General features: G+C 36.3%; 2 protein-coding genes across 3 annotated transcripts; both read left to right on the forward strand.

Moving 5' to 3' along the window:
• Positions 1-5264: 5264 nt before the first annotated feature.
• On the forward strand, positions 5265-9819 carry LOC132060329 (uncharacterized). Of its 2 annotated transcripts, none has more exons than XM_059453324.1 (3): positions 5265-5468; positions 7514-7966; positions 9029-9819. In XM_059453324.1, exons 1-3 carry the CDS (start codon positions 5355-5357, stop codon positions 9680-9682), a joined length of 1221 nt encoding a protein of 406 aa, XP_059309307.1. In that variant the 5' UTR covers positions 5265-5354; the 3' UTR covers positions 9683-9819. The 2 variants fall into 2 exon arrangements, with proteins under 2 accessions (XP_059309307.1, XP_059309308.1); XM_059453325.1 differs by having other exon boundaries at positions 5353-5468; positions 7458-7966.
• A 1245-nt stretch (positions 9820-11064) lies between these two features.
• LOC132060330 (acyl carrier protein 2, mitochondrial) lies at positions 11065-20138 on the forward strand. Its single transcript, XM_059453326.1, has 2 exons — positions 11065-11345; positions 19631-20138. Exons 1-2 carry the CDS (start codon positions 11136-11138, stop codon positions 19805-19807), a joined length of 387 nt encoding a protein of 128 aa, XP_059309309.1. The 5' UTR covers positions 11065-11135; the 3' UTR covers positions 19808-20138.
• The last annotated feature ends 1361 nt before the right edge of the window (positions 20139-21499 follow it).

The raw sequence follows: 21499 nt of genomic DNA on the forward strand, positions 1-21499 counted from the left end.
AAAAAATTTATAAATGTTGAATTTCAATAATTTTAAATAATAAAATAATTATTTACGACAAAACACTATATAAATGCAAATGAAAAAATATAAAAATTATTTGTTATGTTTGGGGGTATGTTTAAAATAATTATTTATGACAAAACACTATACATACTCTTGAGCAACTTTGGTTGTTTGTGTTTGCTAAAAGTCAGCACTTTTGATTGCTGTTAAATATTTAACAACTAGGCTTTTAGATTTAATCGGAACTATAAAAAAAATAATTAAAGAGAACTCACAGTTGAAGGTACAATTATGAGTTTCAAAAATGTTTATTCTCGCTTTTAATTAAAGGTGTGAATAGTTTTCTAACATCCTCTTTGTTAAACTTCTTGAAAAATAAGTACATAATTGTTTGCATTCCTACTATATAAAACAACAAGCTTGGCTCAATATGGAGGTCCCAAGCGAGCCTCTTGGATGGTGAGGAAGTATTGGAACACACTGGATGCACTAACAAAAGTGATCAAGAACGGAAAGCTTCGGATCCAAAAATATAGATATGACTCTGAACTTATAAACGGTTGGAGAGGTGAAGCTTCTTAAAACCAAAATGTGCCTTGGAGGCATTTGGTGTGTCACAATGCAGCATGTCCAAAGCACACTTTTATATTGTGGTTGAGCCTTCATTGTGAGTTAAGAACCAATGATGTACAGCTGAAATGGGGAATGCCTGTAAATGGAGATTGTGTTTTATGTGGTGCTCATCCTGAAACTAAGCAACATCTACTTTTTGAATGTTCTTATTCTAATGATGTTTGGGAGGAAATTCTACTATGGCTTCATTGGCAAAGAACATCTTTGTCCTTGGAACAAGCATGGAGTTGGGTACAAAGGGCTAGCAAAACTAAAGCTCAAGGGTGTCTTACTCAAAAGCAAGCTTTCCAAAGCACGTGATTTATGAACTACGGGGCGTAAGGAGCTCGACAAAGTTAAGAACCAATGAAGCACGACAAAGATAAATTGGTGCATAGCATACAGACCTCACCATGTACTAGAGTGAGGAAGAATAAGAGGCTCTTTGCGAAAGGAACTCAACAGTGTTCAATAACAGAAGCACAGACAAAGCCAAATTGGTGCATAGCATACAGACCTCACCATGTACCAGAGTGAGGGAGAATAAGAGGCTCTTTGAATTTGTTAGTGAGTTATAGTGTTTAAAGGATTTAAATTGAGTAACGATATGGAGGGTTGGAGATAGACGTTGGACTCTAAAGGATTTAAATTGAGTAGGAAATACGAATACTTGGAGTGCGAGTTCGGTGGCGTACGGGGTGAAAGGAAGTGAGGCTTGGTACCTGATATTACCGATTCAAAAGGAAGAAATTTCAAGTATCTTGGGTCTAAATTATTCGGGAGATAGGGATATCGACGATGATGTTTCACGTCGTATTGGTGCGGTGGTGGATGAAATAGAGACTCGCCTGCAGGTGTTGTGTGATAAAAAAGTGACCCACAAAACTTAAAGACAAGTTCTACAAAGTGGTGGTCGGATCGAAGAACTTTATTGTACGGAGCGGAGTGTTGGCCAATCGAAATGTCTTGTTCGGAAAAGATGAATAGTCGCGGAAATGCGAATGTTGATTTTCTTTGGATGTGTGGGCACGGTATGGAGGGATAGAATTAGGAATGAAGATGTCCGAGATAAGGTGGGAGTGGCATTGGTGGAGGACAAGATGCGGGAAGCGAATTAGTCCATTTGCATATGGTTTGGGAGTTAGTTAGAGACATTTCGGATGCTCATGTGGCGGAGGTGTGAGAGGTTGGTTATGGATGGTTTCGGGAGAGGTAAGGGACGGGAAGTATTGGGGAGAGGTGATTAGACGGGATATGGCACAATTGTAATCCCCAGAGTGACATGACTTTAGATAGGAGGTTGTGGAGGACTCACCATTAGGATAGAAGGCTAGGTGGCTTACCTCTTTCCGTGATAGTAGTTGCCTTTTCCAGTTTTGTTCATTTGTTTATTGCCACTTGGAAAATTTATGCATTTGATTCAAGGAAATGGAATTTGTTGCATATTATGGAATTACTTTGATTATCTTATTTATCTATAGTAGTTAATTCCTTTCTTTACTAACCATGGGTTTACAAGAAGTTTAACTTTCTCGAACTTTTGGTATTCGTTGTTATCATATTGTTTTTGATATGCTTGGCCAATGGTATCGACCTTTTGTCTTGTAAAGAACTTGTTTTCCTCTCTTTTCCTCTGCGTCGCGATTTTGGGTATTGGTTAAATAGGAGTATTAAGGTTGAATAGGAGGTAAAAGATGATGGTTCTTCGAGGACAAGGATGGCCAAGTACGACATGATAGAACCGATAAGATTCTGGAGAATTTTGGAAGTTTGCGGGCTCGGCGATAGGTTTGGAGTGGTTAGACTAGGTTGTTTAATGTCATCTTTAAGACGGCAATGATGCCGAAGAATGGAGGTCGAGTGTAATGATCCCTTATACAAGAACAAGGCGATATCCGGATTTTCCTGTTATCCTTGTAGTTCTCTTTTCAATATTGAAGCTTAAAAGAATCATTATTGGATTCTTGTGAAAGATGATGTGGGAAAGGGTAGTGGAGATGAGGGTGACAAAGAGGTGTGTAGCTATTTCGAGGAGAACGGTTTGGATAATAATGCCGGGACGTTCCTAATAAAAAGAGGCTTTTTCATCTTCTTGTAGAAGGTAAAACCTTTTAACGTGAGCAAGTTATAGGGAGAGGAATAGAGACTTACGTATGGTAAATGCAAAAAACTAGAAATGTAGATTCTCCATATAGTGACATCTATGAGACTTGGAGTAATAAATGTGTGCCAAAAAAAGTACATAATTTTTATTTATTTTTTTAATTATATTTAATATAGGGTGATGGAATGGACATGTATTCTATGGCGAGAGACCGAGGTTAGTCCATTAATTGGTTGAGTTAGAGACTCGAATAGGTCATGGGTGGGGTTGTGATGGGGTTGCGTAGAATTAGCTATAAATAGATCAAGATTCCACAATTGTAATCATTTTTTACTTTGCCTTGGCGATGGATGATCATTTCTATCTTTTCCATATTCTATTCACTGCCATGGTGTCCATTGCTTTTCGCTATTGAATTACTGAATCGATGTAGACTCGTGCGGAGTCGACGCTAAGGCTGGAGGTTTGGCGTGGGGAGACCTTTGGTCTAAAGAAAAGATCTGAGTAGGACCGAGAAACGGTTCTAGAAAGAATGGCCAAACGAGAAGAACTTAAAATAAAACACCTCGAAATCTCAATCGGCGTGGAAGTGAGGGCTTGGTATACCCGATGGTCATCGAAGACAAGTATTTTCTTGTATCTTGGGTCTATTATACAAGTTAAAAGCGTGGGGAGATTGCGATGATGTCACACGTCGTATTGGTTGGTCTTGAACTTTCTAGGATGAAATGGAGGCTCGATAGACATCAATACTCCTAAAGGTTCTGTGATAAGAAAGTGCCGTAGACTTAATGGAAGGATGAACAAAGTGGTGGTTATGGAGATTAAAGGCTTGTTTCTTTATGTGTTGTATGGGCGGAGTGTTGACTTTGGAAGATCTTAGTTGGCGTTGAATAAAGATGAAAGTTGCCGAGATGAGAATGTTGAGATGGATGTGTGGGCACACGCAAGTGACGGATTAGGAATGAGGCCATCGGGACAAGGTGGGAGTGGCCTCGGTGGAAGAAACAAGATGCGGGAAACTAGAGTTAGATGGTTTGGACATGTGAAGAGGAGAGGCACGTGATAATATCAACGTGCGGAGGTTGAGAGGTTGGCCATGAGATGGTTTCGGAAAAAGAGGTAGGGGTGAATGAAAGAAGTATTGGGAGAGGTGATTGAGATCCGGGATATAAGCGCGATTAGGGAAGCTTAGTGTTTACAGGGACATGACCTTAGATAGGAGGATTATGAAGGACTCGGATTAGGGTAGAAGGCTAGTAGATAGTAACGTTTATCCTTTCATATTAGTAGTCACATTTGTGCTTTGGTTAAATTTTGTTATTTGTTATCTGTACTTTGATTATCTTATTTTATACGATAAGATTGATGATATAACCTCAAAATCCCTACATTTTGGCTTTGGCTCTTTCATTTCTGGTTTGATCCTTGAGGACAGGATCTTTTGGCTTAGTCGTTTTAGTTATTTGCGTTTCCAAAAACAATTTGAATCTCTCGTCCCTTATACAATCGTGTTATCCTTAATTATGAGTTAGTTAGAAATATTTAGAATAGGTCTTTCGGGAAAGTTGGTTAGAGTTGGTTATGCCGTCCTACCTTTGTAGGAGTCTATAAGTAGTTCAAAATTCCACAATTGTAATCATTCCGTTGTGGGATTTACTTTGTTGTTGTTGTTGTTGTTGTTCTCTCTCTTTTCCTCTCTCTTTTCCATCAAATTGAGCTATTCCTCGAATGGGGGTCTTCCATTGAATTCTGTTCTAGTACATTGGTGGGATTATCGAATCATTGTTGTTGTTGTTGTTTTCTTTAGTATGTTAGATGAGAAGATTGGTAGTTTTGCTCTAGATATGTAACGGATTACTTGGTATTTACTCCCTCTGTCCCATAATAAGTGTCACCTTAACTAAAAATACGCATATTAAGAAACTAATAATGCAATGTAAAGTTTACTAAATTACCCCTATATAATAAAAATAAATTAATTTTTCCTCTTAATTAGAGCATGCACAAGTAGTAACCCTTTTGACATTGAGAATCCAACAATACTAAGTTACTATGTGGCTTTTCCAATCATCATTTAGATGTTACTTTAACTTGTAGTTCTTGTCTAAGGGTAGAGTTGAAAAAAACTACCTAATTTATGTCTTGATTTCCTAAGGTGACACTTATTATGAGATGAAGGGAGTAATAAAGTTCCACTGTTAATTGCCAAAAAAAAGTACATAATTTTTATTTATTTTTTAATAATTATATTTAATATACTTAGTTATGGATATAATTTATAGGGTAATGTAAGTGCACAGGAGGTGCGTGTAAGTACTTGAATTTAAAATAGAGGGATATATATATAAAACTAAATTAATTATAGGTGTATTTATTATAATTGTAATTTGACCCTATAATTTTAAAATATGACAAAAGAAAACATGGGGAGCAATATCATTTCCATCCTCTTTTGGGCTTTTTGGCTCCAACAAGATTGTAGTACACTTTGCCGAAAGAAGGAAAGAAATGGAGTAGAGAAAAGTGATATTCCATTACGAAAAACCATTAACACGATCTTCTCTTTATGTGACACTTTTTTTTTCTGTTCAGTTTATATGCAGTTATTATTATTATTATACATTTAAAAATGGAAGCAGCAGCTGTTTCAGTAGTAGACAAGCTAAAATCCTTTGCAAAATCGACCCAAGATTTCGCTAATGGCATTTTCAACGGCCGTGAGACTTCTAATCGCCGCAATCCGGTAATTATTTTTTTTTTTTTTTTGGTTAAAAGTAAAATTTTGGGGTCTCATTAAGGTTGATTAATTCTACTTGGTTTTGTTTTCAAGTATTAGTTGTGATACATTTCATTGTTTCACCTGTTCAAGCTGATTGACCTGTAAATAAAGCTGGAAAAAGTAAAAGAGATTTATGTTGTGTTGGTTTTGTACTGTGGAATGGATTATTTTTATGGGTTTTATTGAATTTGTAGTATGTGGATATTATGAGGTTTATTTTCATCATTACTTTTTACTCTTGCATTTCTTTTGAACCATGTTCTGAAAAACGATTTTCTTGAGCAGAGGGTCTATCTGAAACAACCTCTCTACCCACAAAGGTAGGGGTAAGGTCTTTGTACACCCCACCCTCCCCAGACCCCACTTTGTGGGATTACACTGGGTTGTTGTTGGTGCCCGGACGGCCGGACCAGCTTGCGCGCACCTCGACTAATTCCAGGGGATACCTATCACCTCCCACCAGCAATAGATACCAGGTAATTTTGTCCACCAAGACTAGGACAAATGGGAAGAAATCACCTCGTGTTGTTGTTGTTGGATGTTGGGTTGAAAAGAATGGTACCTGGGCCAGCTTGCGGTACCTCGACTAATCCATGGGCGACCTGCTACCTTCCATTGGCAAAAGTATTGGTTTAACTTTGTCCGACTTGGATAGATGGAAAGAGTTCACCTAGTTCTGCATATGTTAGGATGAGAACATTGATTCCCATGATTGTTAAAATGACAATGGTTGAAGGACTTGTGTCTTAGGTCACAAATTCGAGCCCTTCACCAAGTGAACTAACTAACTAAGCCCAATATTTTAGTTGAAAAGGGTTGAGGCTGGAGGGGAAGATCCATCATCCCCAAGTTCTTTTGGTGTTGGTCCAAAGGGTTGGAACTCCAGACGGATTCCTCGGTCATCAAAAAATTTGTAGTTAAAATGCCTCTTCGACTGCTAGGCTGCCCTATTGGGACAGGTTGGATGGATGTTGTGGGGAAAAAGGGACACCGCTGTATCACATATAGATTATGTTCAAATTTTCCCAACTTGGGATATTAAAAGAATGTGCAGTAGTTTTTAAGATAGAGTGAGGGATCCAAGCACGTATAAAATTGTCCATAGGATTTCTTTCAACAGATCTTCAAGATAACAACTACTTGTTCATGTGGATCTTACTTGAAGCAAATGAAAATCTATAGGGAAAATAGAAAAAGTAATGAAAATGTTATTTCTTATGTGAGAATGGTAGTCTTTGGCTCTTTGTAGAAGGTGATGGTTATAGGTAAGGGGAAGGGGAGATTGTATGCATCCCTATTTCTATATTATCAGTCTAACTGCAGGGCAGTTATATATAGGAAGTATTCAGAGCTTGAGCAGTCAAATTCTTGCTTTACCAGTTACCACAAGATTTATGTTTGGGCCTCTAATGTGCCTCTTTAGTGTGATAAAGCTCTGACCATATAGCCTAGCCTCATCTAGTTTCTGTCTATTCTTCTATTTTCTTCAATTTTTTCATAGTCCTAATATAAAATTCTTTCATGTTTACTATCTGCTGTATTACTATGCCTGTACAATGAGCTTCCCAGGAGACAATACTGACTAAAAACTTATCCAGATTTAGGAAAAAAAATCTCTTTTAACGATCCCTTTACTGATCAAAAAGAAAGAAAAAAGACTTATCCAGATTACTTCATCAAAAAGAAAAAAGGACTTATCCAGATTTATGTATTACATAGTTCGGTTCAGAATCTGTTACTCGTTAGCACTATGTATCATTATAGGGATCAGTAAATGGATTTTTTGGATTCACTTGGGAACTCTGTAACTTGATCTTATTGTAGGGATATTTGTTTCTGTACTTTTATGTACCTTCTTGGTACATTTTATTAATAAAACTTTTTACCTTATCAAAAAGAAGAAAAACCCACTCCCCTTGGTAAGCTTTAGTTTGACGTATTTGCCAATTCTAGGTAGCAACAAGCTGTATGATGGCGCCTTACAGCTCTTCCAATAATGTCATTTACAGATTGAGATCTTGAAGAGATTGCAGCGAGAATCTTTTTCAGATATTATGAAGCTAAGAGACAGACAAGAGAAGGTGGAACGAGTGCTTGCTTTCTATAAATCTTCCAAAGGAAGTCCATTCCAAGAAGGTACCACTCATGTAAGGGGAGAATTTGATGCTGTTGGTGCACTGTTGATGATCGGTACCATCGATGAATCCAAGCGCAATGCAATTGAAAGAGCAATTAGGACTGGTATTGATTCTAGGCTGACTTTTGAAACAGCTCTCCGTGAAAAGGACACACTTGTAGCTGAGTTTGTTGGCAATGAAAGAGGCCAAATGAATATCCTGGACAGTCCACTTTCTTTAGCAAAAGTTCTTTATGCAGCAAATATTAGTGATTGGTTCTCCGCGGTTGCCATTCCAGTTGGTGGTCGATGTAGAGATGTTGCGGTACCTACAAAGTCACGTGAGGTAAATGCTTCTCAGTATTGAGTGTGCTTTCTGATTTAATCCATAGTTATCAATACCCTGTTCTATTCTTTTTGGTATAGTCAGTGGCAGGATTGGCATGAACTAGTGTATGGCTATTGTATAAAAAATGCTACAGTAAATGCTAATGTTATGCACACCAAGCTGTATATGTAAAGGTGATTTTGAAACTCTTTTAGGAAATAACAAGGATAAAACTGGATATGGCAAACCTACAGTACTTATTGAGTGCAAAGAGGACTTCAAAATTAAATGAAAGGCGTGTGTTAGCCTTAACAAGCAGCAGGAAAGGAAGTCCTCAATTCACCAATCTGTCATATCAATGGTTTAAGTAAGAATAAGGAAAAGTAAAAAAGAACAAGAAGTTGAAGTAATTAGTTCAAAAGCCCTACAAAATGAAGTTGCAGATCAAAAAAATTAGGGTTAACGGTCAAAAACATACCTGAAGTATCACTTTTTTTTTAGTTTCCTACCTGAACTATTAGGTGTGAGAGTTTCCTATCTAAACTATCACCAACTAGTTTGCAAAACACGCCTCAACTATAGTTATTCACTTTTCCTACCTAAAATATCACCAACTAGTTTGCAAAACACACCTCATTAAGAGTGAACAATTGATAGTTAAGGTGTGTTTTTGCAGACTAGGTGGTAATAGTTCAGGTAGGAAAAGTGAAAACTGATAGTTGAGGTGTGTTTTACAAACTAGTTGTGATAGTTTAGGTAGGATATTCTCACACTTGATAGTTCAGGTAGGAAACTCAATAAGATGATACTTGAGGTGTGTTTTTGACCATTGTCTCAAAAAGTTAAGAATAAAGAAAACGCTGAGTTGCAGATGTGTGATGGAAAAGTTCTCACACATTGGGAATGGAAATCAACAGGTTGACAGGTAAGATCCCATTGGGGAGGGAGAAGGAGGGGGGGGGGGGGGGGTCATTAGATGGTTTCTGCAGACTGCATTTACTCGTTATATTACTTCATTTTCAGTTGCCTTTCTTCAAAGGTAAGTCTAGTATTACAATTTTTTTCCGGAAATTTTCGCAGGAAAGGGGAATGACCGATTATTCATCATTTGGGCCGCCCTTGCTGAATCAACTAAATGGTAGTGCAATCGCTATGATGGTAAAAAAGTCAAATACTGTTGCCTCCTTGGCTCAGTTTGTCTCTGCATTGCCACACTCTGGTAGATATTGTTTTGGCACTTTTGGTCAAGTTGTTTGCCAACTCTCAAGAAGTACAAAGCTATCCATCTTGGGCATACACAAAGTGGCTAATCTGTCAAATCAACAGCTTAGACTCCCAGCTATGTCATTGCCTATTGGCATTCTACAACGGTCAGGGCATTCTGAGGCGTCCTTGAAGGAAAACGGTCTCTTAGATGGGTCAATCGCTATGACCCTAGAGTCGGAACTTGATGAAAGTATAAGAATTGGTGGTTGGGTAGAGATGAAAAGATCGAATCCTAAATATTTGCAGTGGGCAGTTACCATGTCTGATACCTCTGAGGATGATTTTGGGTGGGGTTTGAGCCTTGGTGGTTTGCTACAAGGTCCAAGAAATTGGGACCATTTTCAGGTTGAAAGCTTTCTAAATTTTAACTTAGGAAAGAAATGCAAGATGCAACCAGGTCTTCTCTATGTGATGGATGGAGCCACTCAGTTTCCTGCACTGATGTTTCGCACTAGTTGGTCCCTGTGAAGCGCGCAAACTGATTCGAACATTTACTGCATTGATGTTTCACACTAGTTGGTCCCTGTGAAGCGCACAAGTTGACTCCAACATTTAAATAAAAAGAACTAGTTGGTCCTGTGAACAATCTCAAACATAAATACCCTTTAGCAGCAACTCCCACACAAAAGAGAAAGGAAGAGAATGCATTTTTGTCTGCGCTCAGCAACAGTACTTTTAGTAACCAATTTTATTAGTCCAACCAGTTATAGAACCCAAGCTTTGCTACAGTACTTTTAGTAACCAATTTTATTAGTCCAACCAGTTATAGAACCCAAGCTTTGCTTTAGTCCTATAACCTGTTTGGCCAATCTTTTAGAATTTATTTATTCTAAAAAATACTTTTCGTCAAATGATATTTGAGAAAAAAATATTTGATAGAGTAGCGGTCTATGTTTCGCTAATTAATTTTACACTATTGTTGTACAGTTAGAGAAGTAAGTTTGTGAGACTTTGGTCATAAATGTGTTTTCGACAACGCATGCAATTAGCTTTTATCCATATTGTGGGGATAGTTGGAAATTTTAAAATTACTTCTGTTTTCTTTTCCATAGCAAGAAAATTGTTTCTATTATTACTCAAAATACTTATTTGTTTTTGAAAATTTGGCCAAGCAAAATAACTCGCAAAGATAAACACTTTTTTGGAAAGAAGAAAAAGGCACTTCCAATTATTCAGAAGTTAGGCCATCATCACCACTAAAAAATGATAAAAAATGGTCTATTATGTTTGGGATAGATTTTGAATGGTCCCTAAAATATATTCCTAAGCAGTTTTAGTCTTTTATATTTACTAAAAGTATGCATTTTTAATGTCTGTCACTAGCTAACTAACTCTTAACTCTTGGATTTATGAAAAAACCTATGGATTATTTTTAACCATATAAACTAAGAAAGCCCCCAAATCTCGGAAATTACAATATCAAAAACTACACTAGACAGTACACACCATAAATAGATTAAACAAAATAACATAAATTACAGAGACAAAGAAATACTTCATTTTTGACAAATTCAAAGGACCATAACTAATTCAAAAATATATACTCCCTCCGTTCCAAAAAAATTGTCTTAGTTTGACTTGACACAAAGTTTAAGAAATGAAAAAAGATTTTTAAAATGAGTGGTCCAAAATAAGTCTTAGATATTTATGTGATTATAAATTATCTCATAAAGTTAAATTATTTCTAAATATAAAAAAATGTTAATCTTTTTGGGACAGACTAAAAAGAAAAAGAAAACAATCTTTTTGGACAGAAGGAGTATAACTTTAGGGACAATTTTGAAGCTACCCAAAACATAAGGGACCACATTTATCATTTTCTCACTTAATTGAAGTAGTCTATTTTAACCTTCCTGAAACCTCTCAATCTCTCCAAAACCCTTAGCTTTCTACTTTCTCTCTCTCTCTCTTCGTATTATCAATGGCGGCTAGGATTGCATTGTTGAAGTACCTTAGAGTACAACCTCGACCTGCACAACTTCAAAACCCTAGACTCATTGGAACCTCATTCAATCAACTCTTCAAACGTCATTTCTCGGAAGAAGTAAGAGGATCCTTCCTCGATAAAGATGAAGTTAGAGATCGTGTCATCAATTGTGTAAAAAATTTCCAAAAAGTTGATCCTTCAAAGGTAAATTTTCCTAGCATTTCTCATTTTATATAGTATATGTTTTTTTGATGTTAATTAATCTCTCAGGAAATGAATTAAAATGAAATTAGGTTTTTTTTTAGGTGATTTTTAACATAATTCGTTTAATATATACGTTTTTAGATGTTACTCTCTCAGGAAATGAATTAAAATGAAATTAGGTTTTTTTTTTTTTTTTTTTTTTTTTTAGGTTACGGTTAATCTGTTGTGTTTGAGTGTTTATGTATTATAGCACTGCTGGTCCGTGAGATTTATACGATGTGTAATTTTTCTAGAGGATTGTTGGATTGTATATTTTAACGGAGATGAGAAATGTTCACTTTTGAGAAATTAGGACCAAAACTGTTCAAAAATATTATATTTTAGGGACTATTTTGAACCTAACCAAAACACGAGGGACCTCACTGAGTAGTGTATTCTTCTAGAACCTTCTTGAGAGGCTAGAGCTATTCATCTCTCAACAACTACAACAACAAACCCAGTGTCCTTTTATAATGGATCAAAACAAAAACAGACAAACTAAAAATGGCCGACAAACTCTTCTGGCCAACAAAAGGAAAAGTAAAGATAAAAAGTAAAAGATGCTATCTTTAAAAAAGAAAAGTACAATTATTACAAAACTTTAATTAAAGTTGTTGCTTTATAAAAGAAAAGTCTTCTTTCCACTTTGGTGTGGCGCTCGTATATCACTTCATTTTTGTTTTTCCCCTGTCTTTTGCGGAGGTGGAAGATTCTTCCTTCTGGCTTTTGAATTGTGCCAGAAATTCCTGTATATCTGGATTCTCCTGCTAGACAGGTATGATCTTCTTCATTATTGTCATTATCGGTGGTATTACAGATGCCATAGATATATCTGAGGGCATTTCAATGTCCATATTTTGTATTAAATCTTTTTGAACTCTTCCATGTAGGCTGCTATCATTTCTTCTCGGGATATAATCTCTTTTTTCATTTTGATTCTTCTAGCTATGTCTTTGGAAGGGACTGAGAATTTTCCTTTGTCTGAAATTAATTGAATCCTTGTAGCTTGCTATAGTGGTGTCAATTTGGTCTATTAACTCTTAACCAGGGATTTTACCATTGGCTACTATTTGAAGAAGTTTCTTCCAAAATTTTGTATAACGAATCCTATTGAGACAAGGAAGATTTTGCGGGGTATAACCCACTTCTACGGACCATTTCATAATTCATGGGATAGAGAATTCAATGAAGAAATACATATTAACTATTCCATCAAAGAATGTAGTATTAGTTTCCAAGTCTATTATCTTGGGAGAAACTTCAACCCATTCAATATATAAACTTTTGAAGGGTTCAGGCAATATTTTGACTGTTGGACCATAATGAATCCACCATTGGCAGAACTAATTCGGTATGCCTGTCTATTAGGGATTTTTTTCAATTTTGGTTCCTACCATCTTTTAAGGCTGCTATAAAGCTTTCAGGCAAGCGTCTCAATGTAAGTGGCTTGAATGCAACATGTACTAACCCAATATGCATAAATCTATGGGTTTCCCTATAAGGGGTTAAATTACTTTCAGATAATAATCTAAAAGTGGCATGGTCACTATCAACTGTAATTGTTTCATATTTACAAAATTTTGGAAGAAATTTTTTCAAAAAGCAGCCAATGGTAATATCCCTGGTCAAGAGTTAATAGATCAAATTGAAGCCACTATAGCAAGCTACAAGGATTCAATTAATTCCAGACAGCAAAGGGAAATTCCCAGTCCTTTCCAGCACATAGCTAGAAGAATCCAGATGAAAAAAGGGGTTATATCCCTAGAAGAAATGATAGTAGCCTGCATGGAAGAGTTCAAAAAAGATTTAATATTAAATTTGGACATTGAAATGCTCTCAGATATATCTATTGGTAATACCACCGATAATGACAATGATGAAGAAGATCAGACTTGTCTAGCAGGAGAATCTCAAGAAGATAATAATCCAGAAGATATACAGGAATTTCTGGCATATTTCAAAAGCCAGAAGGAAGAATCTTCCACTTCCGCAAAAGACAGGGGAAAAAACAAAAATGAAGTGATATACGGGCCCCACACCAAAGTGGAAAGAAGACTTTGCTTTTATAAAGCAACAACTTTAATTAAAGTTTTGTAATAATTGTACTTTTCTTTTTTAAAGATAGCATCTTTTCCTTTTATTGGCTAGAAGAGTGTCGGCCATTTTTAGTTTGTCTGTTTTTATTTTGATCCATTATAAAAGGATCATTAATGTAAGGGTAGAAGGTAGGTTTTCACAGACCCCTGCTCTACTTGTAAAAATACTCTCTTTATAATAAAAGTTTGTTGTTCACTATACATTCATCTCTACTGAGCACAACTTACATCCATTAGGTAATTTTTAATTTATATATTTAGCCTACATGACAGGCTAAAAATCTTGTGTTGAACTATATCACACTAGACTACAAGGTATTATGGTGAAAATGCTTTAATTAGCTAGGATTCATCAAAGATGGCATGCGAGGTCGAGCGAAAGAGAATAACTCGGTGACATGTTCAAATTCGGGCGGTGGTCCGTTTGTGTGCCCGGCCGAGCCGAGGTGGCGTTAGTGGCTGTTTTTGGACTTAAAATACCGAGTTGGACAACCTCGCTTTTAGGGTTATTAACCTAGTAAAAGTCCTTTTCGGTATCATCATCTCCGTCTTGGGTCAATGGTATCAGAGCCATGGTACAGTAGTAGTAATATGTGATATAAGTTCAACACACTTTTCTTAATGAATATCATTAGGAGTAAAAGTACTATTAAAAAGAGGAATATGATATGCCTCATCAATTAGATCTGCTTAATAAGTGGACTATCCCTAAAATTCAGCCCAGATTAATTTATCAAATGGGTACTTTTGAGAAACTAGGTCTCAAGCAAGTGGTAAAAACCACTGAAAAAACAATTACAGTTGATAGTGACCATGTCACTTTTAGATTATTATCTAAAAGTGATTTAGCCCCTTATAGGGAAACCCATAGATTTATGCATAATGGGTTAGTACAGGTTGCATTCAAGCCACTTACATTGAGAGGCTTTCCTGAAAGCTTTATAGCAGCCTTAAGAGATGGTAGGAACCAAAATTGGAAAAAATCCCTAATAGGGAAGGTTCAAACCTGTTTAGCATATTGTCACATCATCATACCCGTTTGAGGAGGACCCTATGTGACCATTAAAATCTCCTCCTATCAAAAGTTTCTCGGTCTGCGGGATACCTCGTCCAAGTCCTCCCAAAAACGCCTCTCGTCCTCCTCATCCAAACCTGCCTGCGACGCATAGGCACTAATTCCGTTAAGAGTTATCCCTCCCAAAAATAGCTTAATGGTCATCACCCTGTCGTTCACCCTCCTAACCTCCACTACTTGGTCCCTTAAGTCTCTACCCACTAAAATGCCTACGCCATTTCTACTCCTCGATTTTCCTGAGAACCACAACTTAAACCCGTCTACATCCTTAGCGTTGGTTCCTACTCATTTAGTCTCCTGGACACAAGCTATATTGATCTTCTGCTTCTTAAGAATCTTCACTAACTCAATCGACTTTCTTGTCAAAGTCCCTATGTTCCACGACCCAACTCTCAAGCTAGAAGTATGTTACCCTTAGCACACCTACCCCTCACCCCCAACCCCAACCGAGGACACGACCTTAAACTATCGTCATTCCTCGAACCCACTAACACAGGTTATGAAAATTTTCAAGTGCAAATAAAGTAAACAAGAAAGCAACTAACAGACAAAAACAAGATTAAAATACTCCAAAAAAAAAAAAAAAAAAAAAAAAAAGGCCAGCAACAAAATGTGCAAAATGTCTACAGCAAATACAAGCAAGAAGGATGTAACCCTAGACTAATCGGAACCTCATTCAATCAGCTCTTCAAACGTCATTTCTCAGAAGAAGTAAGAGGATCCTTCCTCGATAAGGATGAAGTCAGAGATCGTGTTATCAATTGCGTCAAAAATTTCCAAAAAGTCGATCCTTCAAAGTCACTTTATATATACGTTTTTAGATGTTAATTAGTCTCAGGAAATGACTTGAAATGAAATTAGGGTTTTGTAAACTCGCTTTTAGGCATGGAGTTGTTTTGTTTACACTTCTGATGTATGTTTTTATCTAACATTTCAGATTTTATTGATAGGCTTATTTTAGATGTTACTTAATCTCTCTGGAAATGACTTGAAATGAAATTAGGATTTTGTTTAGGTTACGGATAATGTATTTTTAGGTGTGGAATGTTTTGTTTACACTTCTGTTGTGTGTGTTTTACGGTATCCATAGATTTAAGGGGACAATTACGCTATATGTCTATTGTTGAAAATATTTACGCCACGTAGCCCATACTTTGAGTTTGTTACCCTATCTAGCTCATATTTGTGTATAAACACCTTTTATACACTATTATACACTTTATACAAGGTTGATACATTATGTATAATGCTTTTCCCAAGGTATAATGTTGTATAATATTGTATATTGAGCTACATGGTTAAAAAATTTGAAAAGCTGTGAAAATTTCCCTAGATTTAGAGGCTGCTAGTCCTATAGATCTGTGCTGTGTGCAATATTTTGGGATAACCGTGGCCTAACTTGCACGTACATCGATTAATTCCACGGGCATCTGCTATCTCCCGCCAATACAGTTACCGGGTAACTCTGTCCACTTGGATAGAAAGGGAGAAATCACCTAGCATTTTTGCCTTTATTGTGAATTGAACCTAGAGCTCATGGTTCTCAACCCACTTTGTTGACCACTAGGTAACACCCTTGGGTGGTTATACAATTTGCGATTTTTCCAGAGGATTGCTGGATTATATCTTTTAGCTAGAAACACGGTGATAGGTTTAGTTTTTGGAGCTGAGAAGGAAAGAAAATCGAAGGAGCAGTACTACAAGAATCTGTTGATTGATATAAATCTAGTATTTAGTGGATACTAAAAGTAATGCTCATTTCAATTTTATAATTATCTTTAAAATTGATTCAGCCTGAGGGAATTGGTAACTGATAGCTGGCTAGGAGGTTAGGAAAAATACAACATAAGTTTCAATAAGTTCACCAATGCCATAGTATTTCTTTTTCATGATAAACAAATGCCACATATTGTATTTAGCGGAAAATTAATATCAGCTCTTTGCAGTTTTGGCAACTTGTGGATTTCCTATCTATGTGAAGAAATTGGTTCGTTACTCCTTTGGTGTGCCCCTTTGTGTTTACTCATGCTTACAGTGATAGGTGGTACTTTTGCATAATGATAAAGATACAGATTGTTCCCCTGTAGTTTTCTACACACTAATGTTATAAAAAGCAGTAACTCCATCGTTTAGAGTTAATATCATGCGGCCAATGACCCATGTATCAGATATTAAATGACAAGTATATATGATCTTAGTTAAAAGGCCGAGAAAAGTAGATCACTCCGTCGTTTAGAATGACAGAGAGATATGAAGAGGTTTGAGCGTGCAAAGAGATCCCAACTAAAGGGAGCTAATTCACTATTTACTAGATATCACAGGGCGGTAACTTGCAATTCGTCCTTAAATCTATTATGCATACTTGAAGTGTGGGGTGGCAATATTATAGTACAAGTCTGGTATACAATACTGTCAAGTGTTATGAATCCTAAACTATAGCTGGCTAGCAAAGAAATACAGCAAATAGAGAGAAAACTTTTTCCATAGCGACGAGTCGTTCGAGGTCACTGAAGAATAGGATTCTCATATGAGTTCATTGCAAAGAAAGAAGCATAATAAATTGAATCTCTATGAGAAGGGCATTTGAGAATACAACACTGGAGCACCATAGCGGGAGTAAAAGGTCAGAAATGTATAAAAACCTATTCCAGAAGAAAAGGTAACCTATATGGGTGGTAGTTAGGGTAGAAATATAGCACGGAAGGAAATTTGAGTTTGTAATCATGCCAGAAATACTGATAGCATGCAATTGGAGAAATATATAGGAAAAAAGCTCGACTAGAAACATTGCACAGGGGCGGGGTTTACCCTGTGCGCACCCAAAAGGTAGCGGCGGGTTCCCTTTTCATTAAAAAAAAAAAAAAAAACAAAGAAGCTCGACTAGAAACAAATATTTAATACATCATAAATCTATGCAGGGGCAGCAACAATGGAGGTTAAGAACGAGGATAATTTGGAAAAAGAAAAAGTAATGTAGGGACCCAATCTTCGTCATTGTGGAAAAGAAATCATATGAAACCAGAATAAAATTCCTCCAACCTGTTATTAGGTAGATTTGCAAATCCAATGTTGGAAATGCCCGAGAAGGTAGAAAGCTGGTAAATCCAATATAAAGAATCTGTGCGTGTCAAATTTTATCAGTTGATTTAAATGGATTTTGTTTTGAATTTCCTTCGAAGGAAGGAACTTAAAAGAATCAAAATGAGACACTGATACTTGATACCTATGACATTACTCTCCATGGTAACCTATTTCTAGGTGTGAATAGGAGGGTGGAAGAGATTAATGGGTCGACCGCTATATTTGTGATATGAGGAAATACTCAAACATTCCGGTGATATGTGTAGATAGTATGTTTGTTCAGACATGGAAACGAAGGAGTGGTAGAATCTTTATTGGGCTTCAGTGCTGATTATAAAGCCCCCCAGGGGAGAAATTTTGGTAAGCGTTGAGTTACATTAGGTAGGGAGGTTTACGAATAATACTATTATGGGCAGAGACAACAACACGGTAATGGCCAAAAAAAAAGAGATGATTGACTGTACGCCCATGCAAAAATCTGATGGAAAGATCAAAGAAGATGAGGAAGTTTCACATGCAGAGTGTGAGGCTTATAAGGCCCGAGCAATTAGCCATTACTCATTAGGTCAATCGACTAGTTGGTAGAAACAATAAATCAAAGTGATGAGTCCAATTTTATATTGACTTTTAATATGTTGAGTCAAATCAAAAAGGGAAGGAATGAAATGATTAACAATCATAGTATCCCACCTCTAGCTGCCAACCATAAGAAGAGACACAACTTTCTAGATGTCTTAAGGATTTAAATTGCCTTTGTGGGAGGAGAGCTGCTCCTCTCTCATTAGTAGTTTATGATAGTAAGATTTGACTGTTGGCAAATCGTCCCTGCTCACCCTTCATCTTCACGATCCAGTGTATCATTCGGTAGGATGTGCTTTTTTCTTTTTGTGGAAGGCAATAATTCATATATATATCATTTGCACGAATGCAGTGCTAAATGCCATATTTGCAGTACAAACACACAAAAGATTCTTCTTGCGAGGATTTGGTAACTTCTAAAATAGATTGTGCATCGGCTAGAAATGCCTCGTCAATCCAAAACTGAAATAAAAGTAAACAATTTATTTTAATATTTTGAACAGAATTACATCTATCCTCAAACATCTTGAGTTTCTTTCCTTCGCTATACCCACCCACCATATGCATGCAAGAAATATTTTCCATCTATGCTTCTATTTGATGATTCTGCATATTCCAGTGTGCCAGCGACTCCCTATAGTTGATCTTGGCAGTGTTCATTTGATTACTTTCATGCTTAGAAAAAGCTGCCACTGTATAAAAAAAAATATGAGTGTTGCTTTCTGACTCCTTCCCACATAATAGCACCTTGAGCATGGCTGAATCCCCCTTCTTTTCAAATTCTCTTGGGTCAGACGAGCTTCTCTTTGTTGAATTCCACATAAACATCATTCGGTATGATGTGCTTGTGAAGTAGTTCCACCTGGTTTGAAACTTGTTCATCTTCCATTCTGAAGATTCCTCTGAAACCTCAATTCCAATGTGAGTCTTTTTTAAATAGACAGATATTTTGTACTGTCATCTTTCAGTGGTGTGACTCAAAATGTTGGGGAAGGAAACTCTTCAACGCACTATCTCCTCACTAACAATTTCTCCCTTGTGTTTTTCCATGCTTATCTCATATTTCAAAGCCCTCTTCCAGTAGTATTTCATGTCATAACAATCTTGGAACGAAATGTTCGTGACTGTGTTCAATTTTGTTGCTAGTGATACTACCAAGGGATTATTCTCTGTGTTTCTGTTACCAGTTTATGGTGTTTCGTATGTTTATGCAATTGCTTGATGGCACAACTGCCAGTCTCAGCCTGGATGATTCCCTTTTCTCCGATAAAACCGGCAGCCAGAATTTGTAGTGTTTAATTTAGGTTTCACTTGGAACTTTTTCGAGTTTTATTTAATTTATATTCTTTAGTAGCTTCATGAAATAGTCCTGTTACTATTACATTTACAGATGTGATTTTTATTGAATCTTGCAGGTTGTCCCAAATGCTCATTTCCAAAATGATCTTGGCTTAGATAGTTTAGACACCGTGGAAGTTGTGATGGCCCTTGAAGAGGAATTTGGGTTTGAGATTCCGGACAATGAAGCCGACAAGATCAACTCAATAAACTTAGCAGTTGATTTCATTGCATCTCACCCTCAAGCAAAATGAGGGAACAAACTGTAGCATGATGATTGCCTATTTCCTTTTATATAACTTTCTTTTCCCAATTCAAGTACTTCATTTGGTCACTTTTGTCTTTTAAGGTTTTTGATCAGTCCTGAAGACGAGAACTACCGTTATTGGCTAGCTGGTGTTGTAGTGTCTCAGATAAAAGCTTAATCTGTATTGGAAAGTTTATTGCTTATGAAAATAAACCTAACTGCATGGTAGCGTGGGTCAAGGTGAAGTTTTCTAATAGCTTCATTTCTCATTGTTAGCCAAGCCAAACATATCTGTTATTTGTTGCCCAGAAATATGATCAATCGGTCGTGTTTTGTCATTTTCAAGTGAATCAATTGATTAGATATTGGACACGTTTGCCAATTAGGGCTAGTTCAATCTTATAAGCAAAGGCCTAATCTATGCAGGTGAGACCCTAATGTAACTGTCAGTCCCCATTTCTAGTTGATTAGTTTAGTCAAAAATGGTTGTATTGAGATATGATGTAATTGAGGAAACAAATGTTGTAATTTCTAATCACTCAAGTTTTTAGATGAATTATTCACACAATTTAAACACGATTTTGAGTCTTACTGTCGTCCATTGTCAAAAAAAGAAATTTTAATGTGCTTGGTTCATATTGAAAAAGTTAAATATAATTACGACAACATACTCAGTGTAGTCCCACAAGTGGGTTGCTGACTTTATCCCTATCTTTATGGTGTAAAGATGTTTCCTATTGACCCTTGATATAACTAAGAGCCCGTTTGGCTTATCTTGTAAGTTGCTGAAAATAATTTATAAGTCGTTTTCGAAATTTTTTTTAGTGTTTGGGTGAAATTATAAGCCATTTTGTGCTTAAAATAAACCAAAAAAAAAATAACTTTTTTTAAGCTCATCCAAATAGGCTCTAAGTAAATAAATTTGTGCTATTCTTATTAGATGGTCACGCCTTTTAACAGATTCTACAAGTTAGTATTTTTATTGGTCTGTGGAATGAGGTGGTTAATTTGTGTGTCTTCAGAGAAGAGCATAGAGTAAATGACATTTTAAGTGCACACGACGTTAATTTGGCTGTTGAAGTTGAAACTTCAGAGGTTTAATATAGGATACCTTTTCAATATATAGGTGTTTGTATATTTACTTTCTCTCGTTACGTCGTGATTAGGAGTAACATCTCAAAGGAAGTTGGCGCGAGTTATCTTTATTTTTTGGTAACCGAGAAAATTCCAAGAGTTAGTAGCGCATGACTCAAAACTCAATGGATGATGGTTTTTAATTCTATCTTTCTTCATTTAAATATCACCCTTTAATTCGCTGCAGAATTCGAAAACGTGCACCTAAATTTGATGTACTCTCACTATCAGACCAAAGTCTTAGGCAAAGTTGGCATGAGTTCAACAATTTGGTGCTCATGTTAGGTCAAACAAGCACACGCCACCATGACTTTGTCATTTTTTGTCAAATTTTGAGTAAATCAAGCAGTAATTTCCTCATTATGGAAGACTTTTCTTTTTGAAATTTTCTTGTGTCTGTCATTACTGTCTATAAATTTTAAATTCTCATTTTTCACAAACTGCAATTAGCTACCAAAGTCTTCAAAGCTTCTCATCCTTTCTTATTTACTTATAACTATCTTTAGATCTAGTTCAACTTTAAAAGCTACTAGCTCATAAGATACAGATTGCACAAAATCATATA

Source organism: Lycium ferocissimum, chromosome 6 (assembly GCF_029784015.1).
Source record: "Lycium ferocissimum isolate CSIRO_LF1 chromosome 6, AGI_CSIRO_Lferr_CH_V1, whole genome shotgun sequence".
Classification (NCBI taxonomy): Eukaryota; Viridiplantae; Streptophyta; class Magnoliopsida; order Solanales; family Solanaceae; genus Lycium; species Lycium ferocissimum.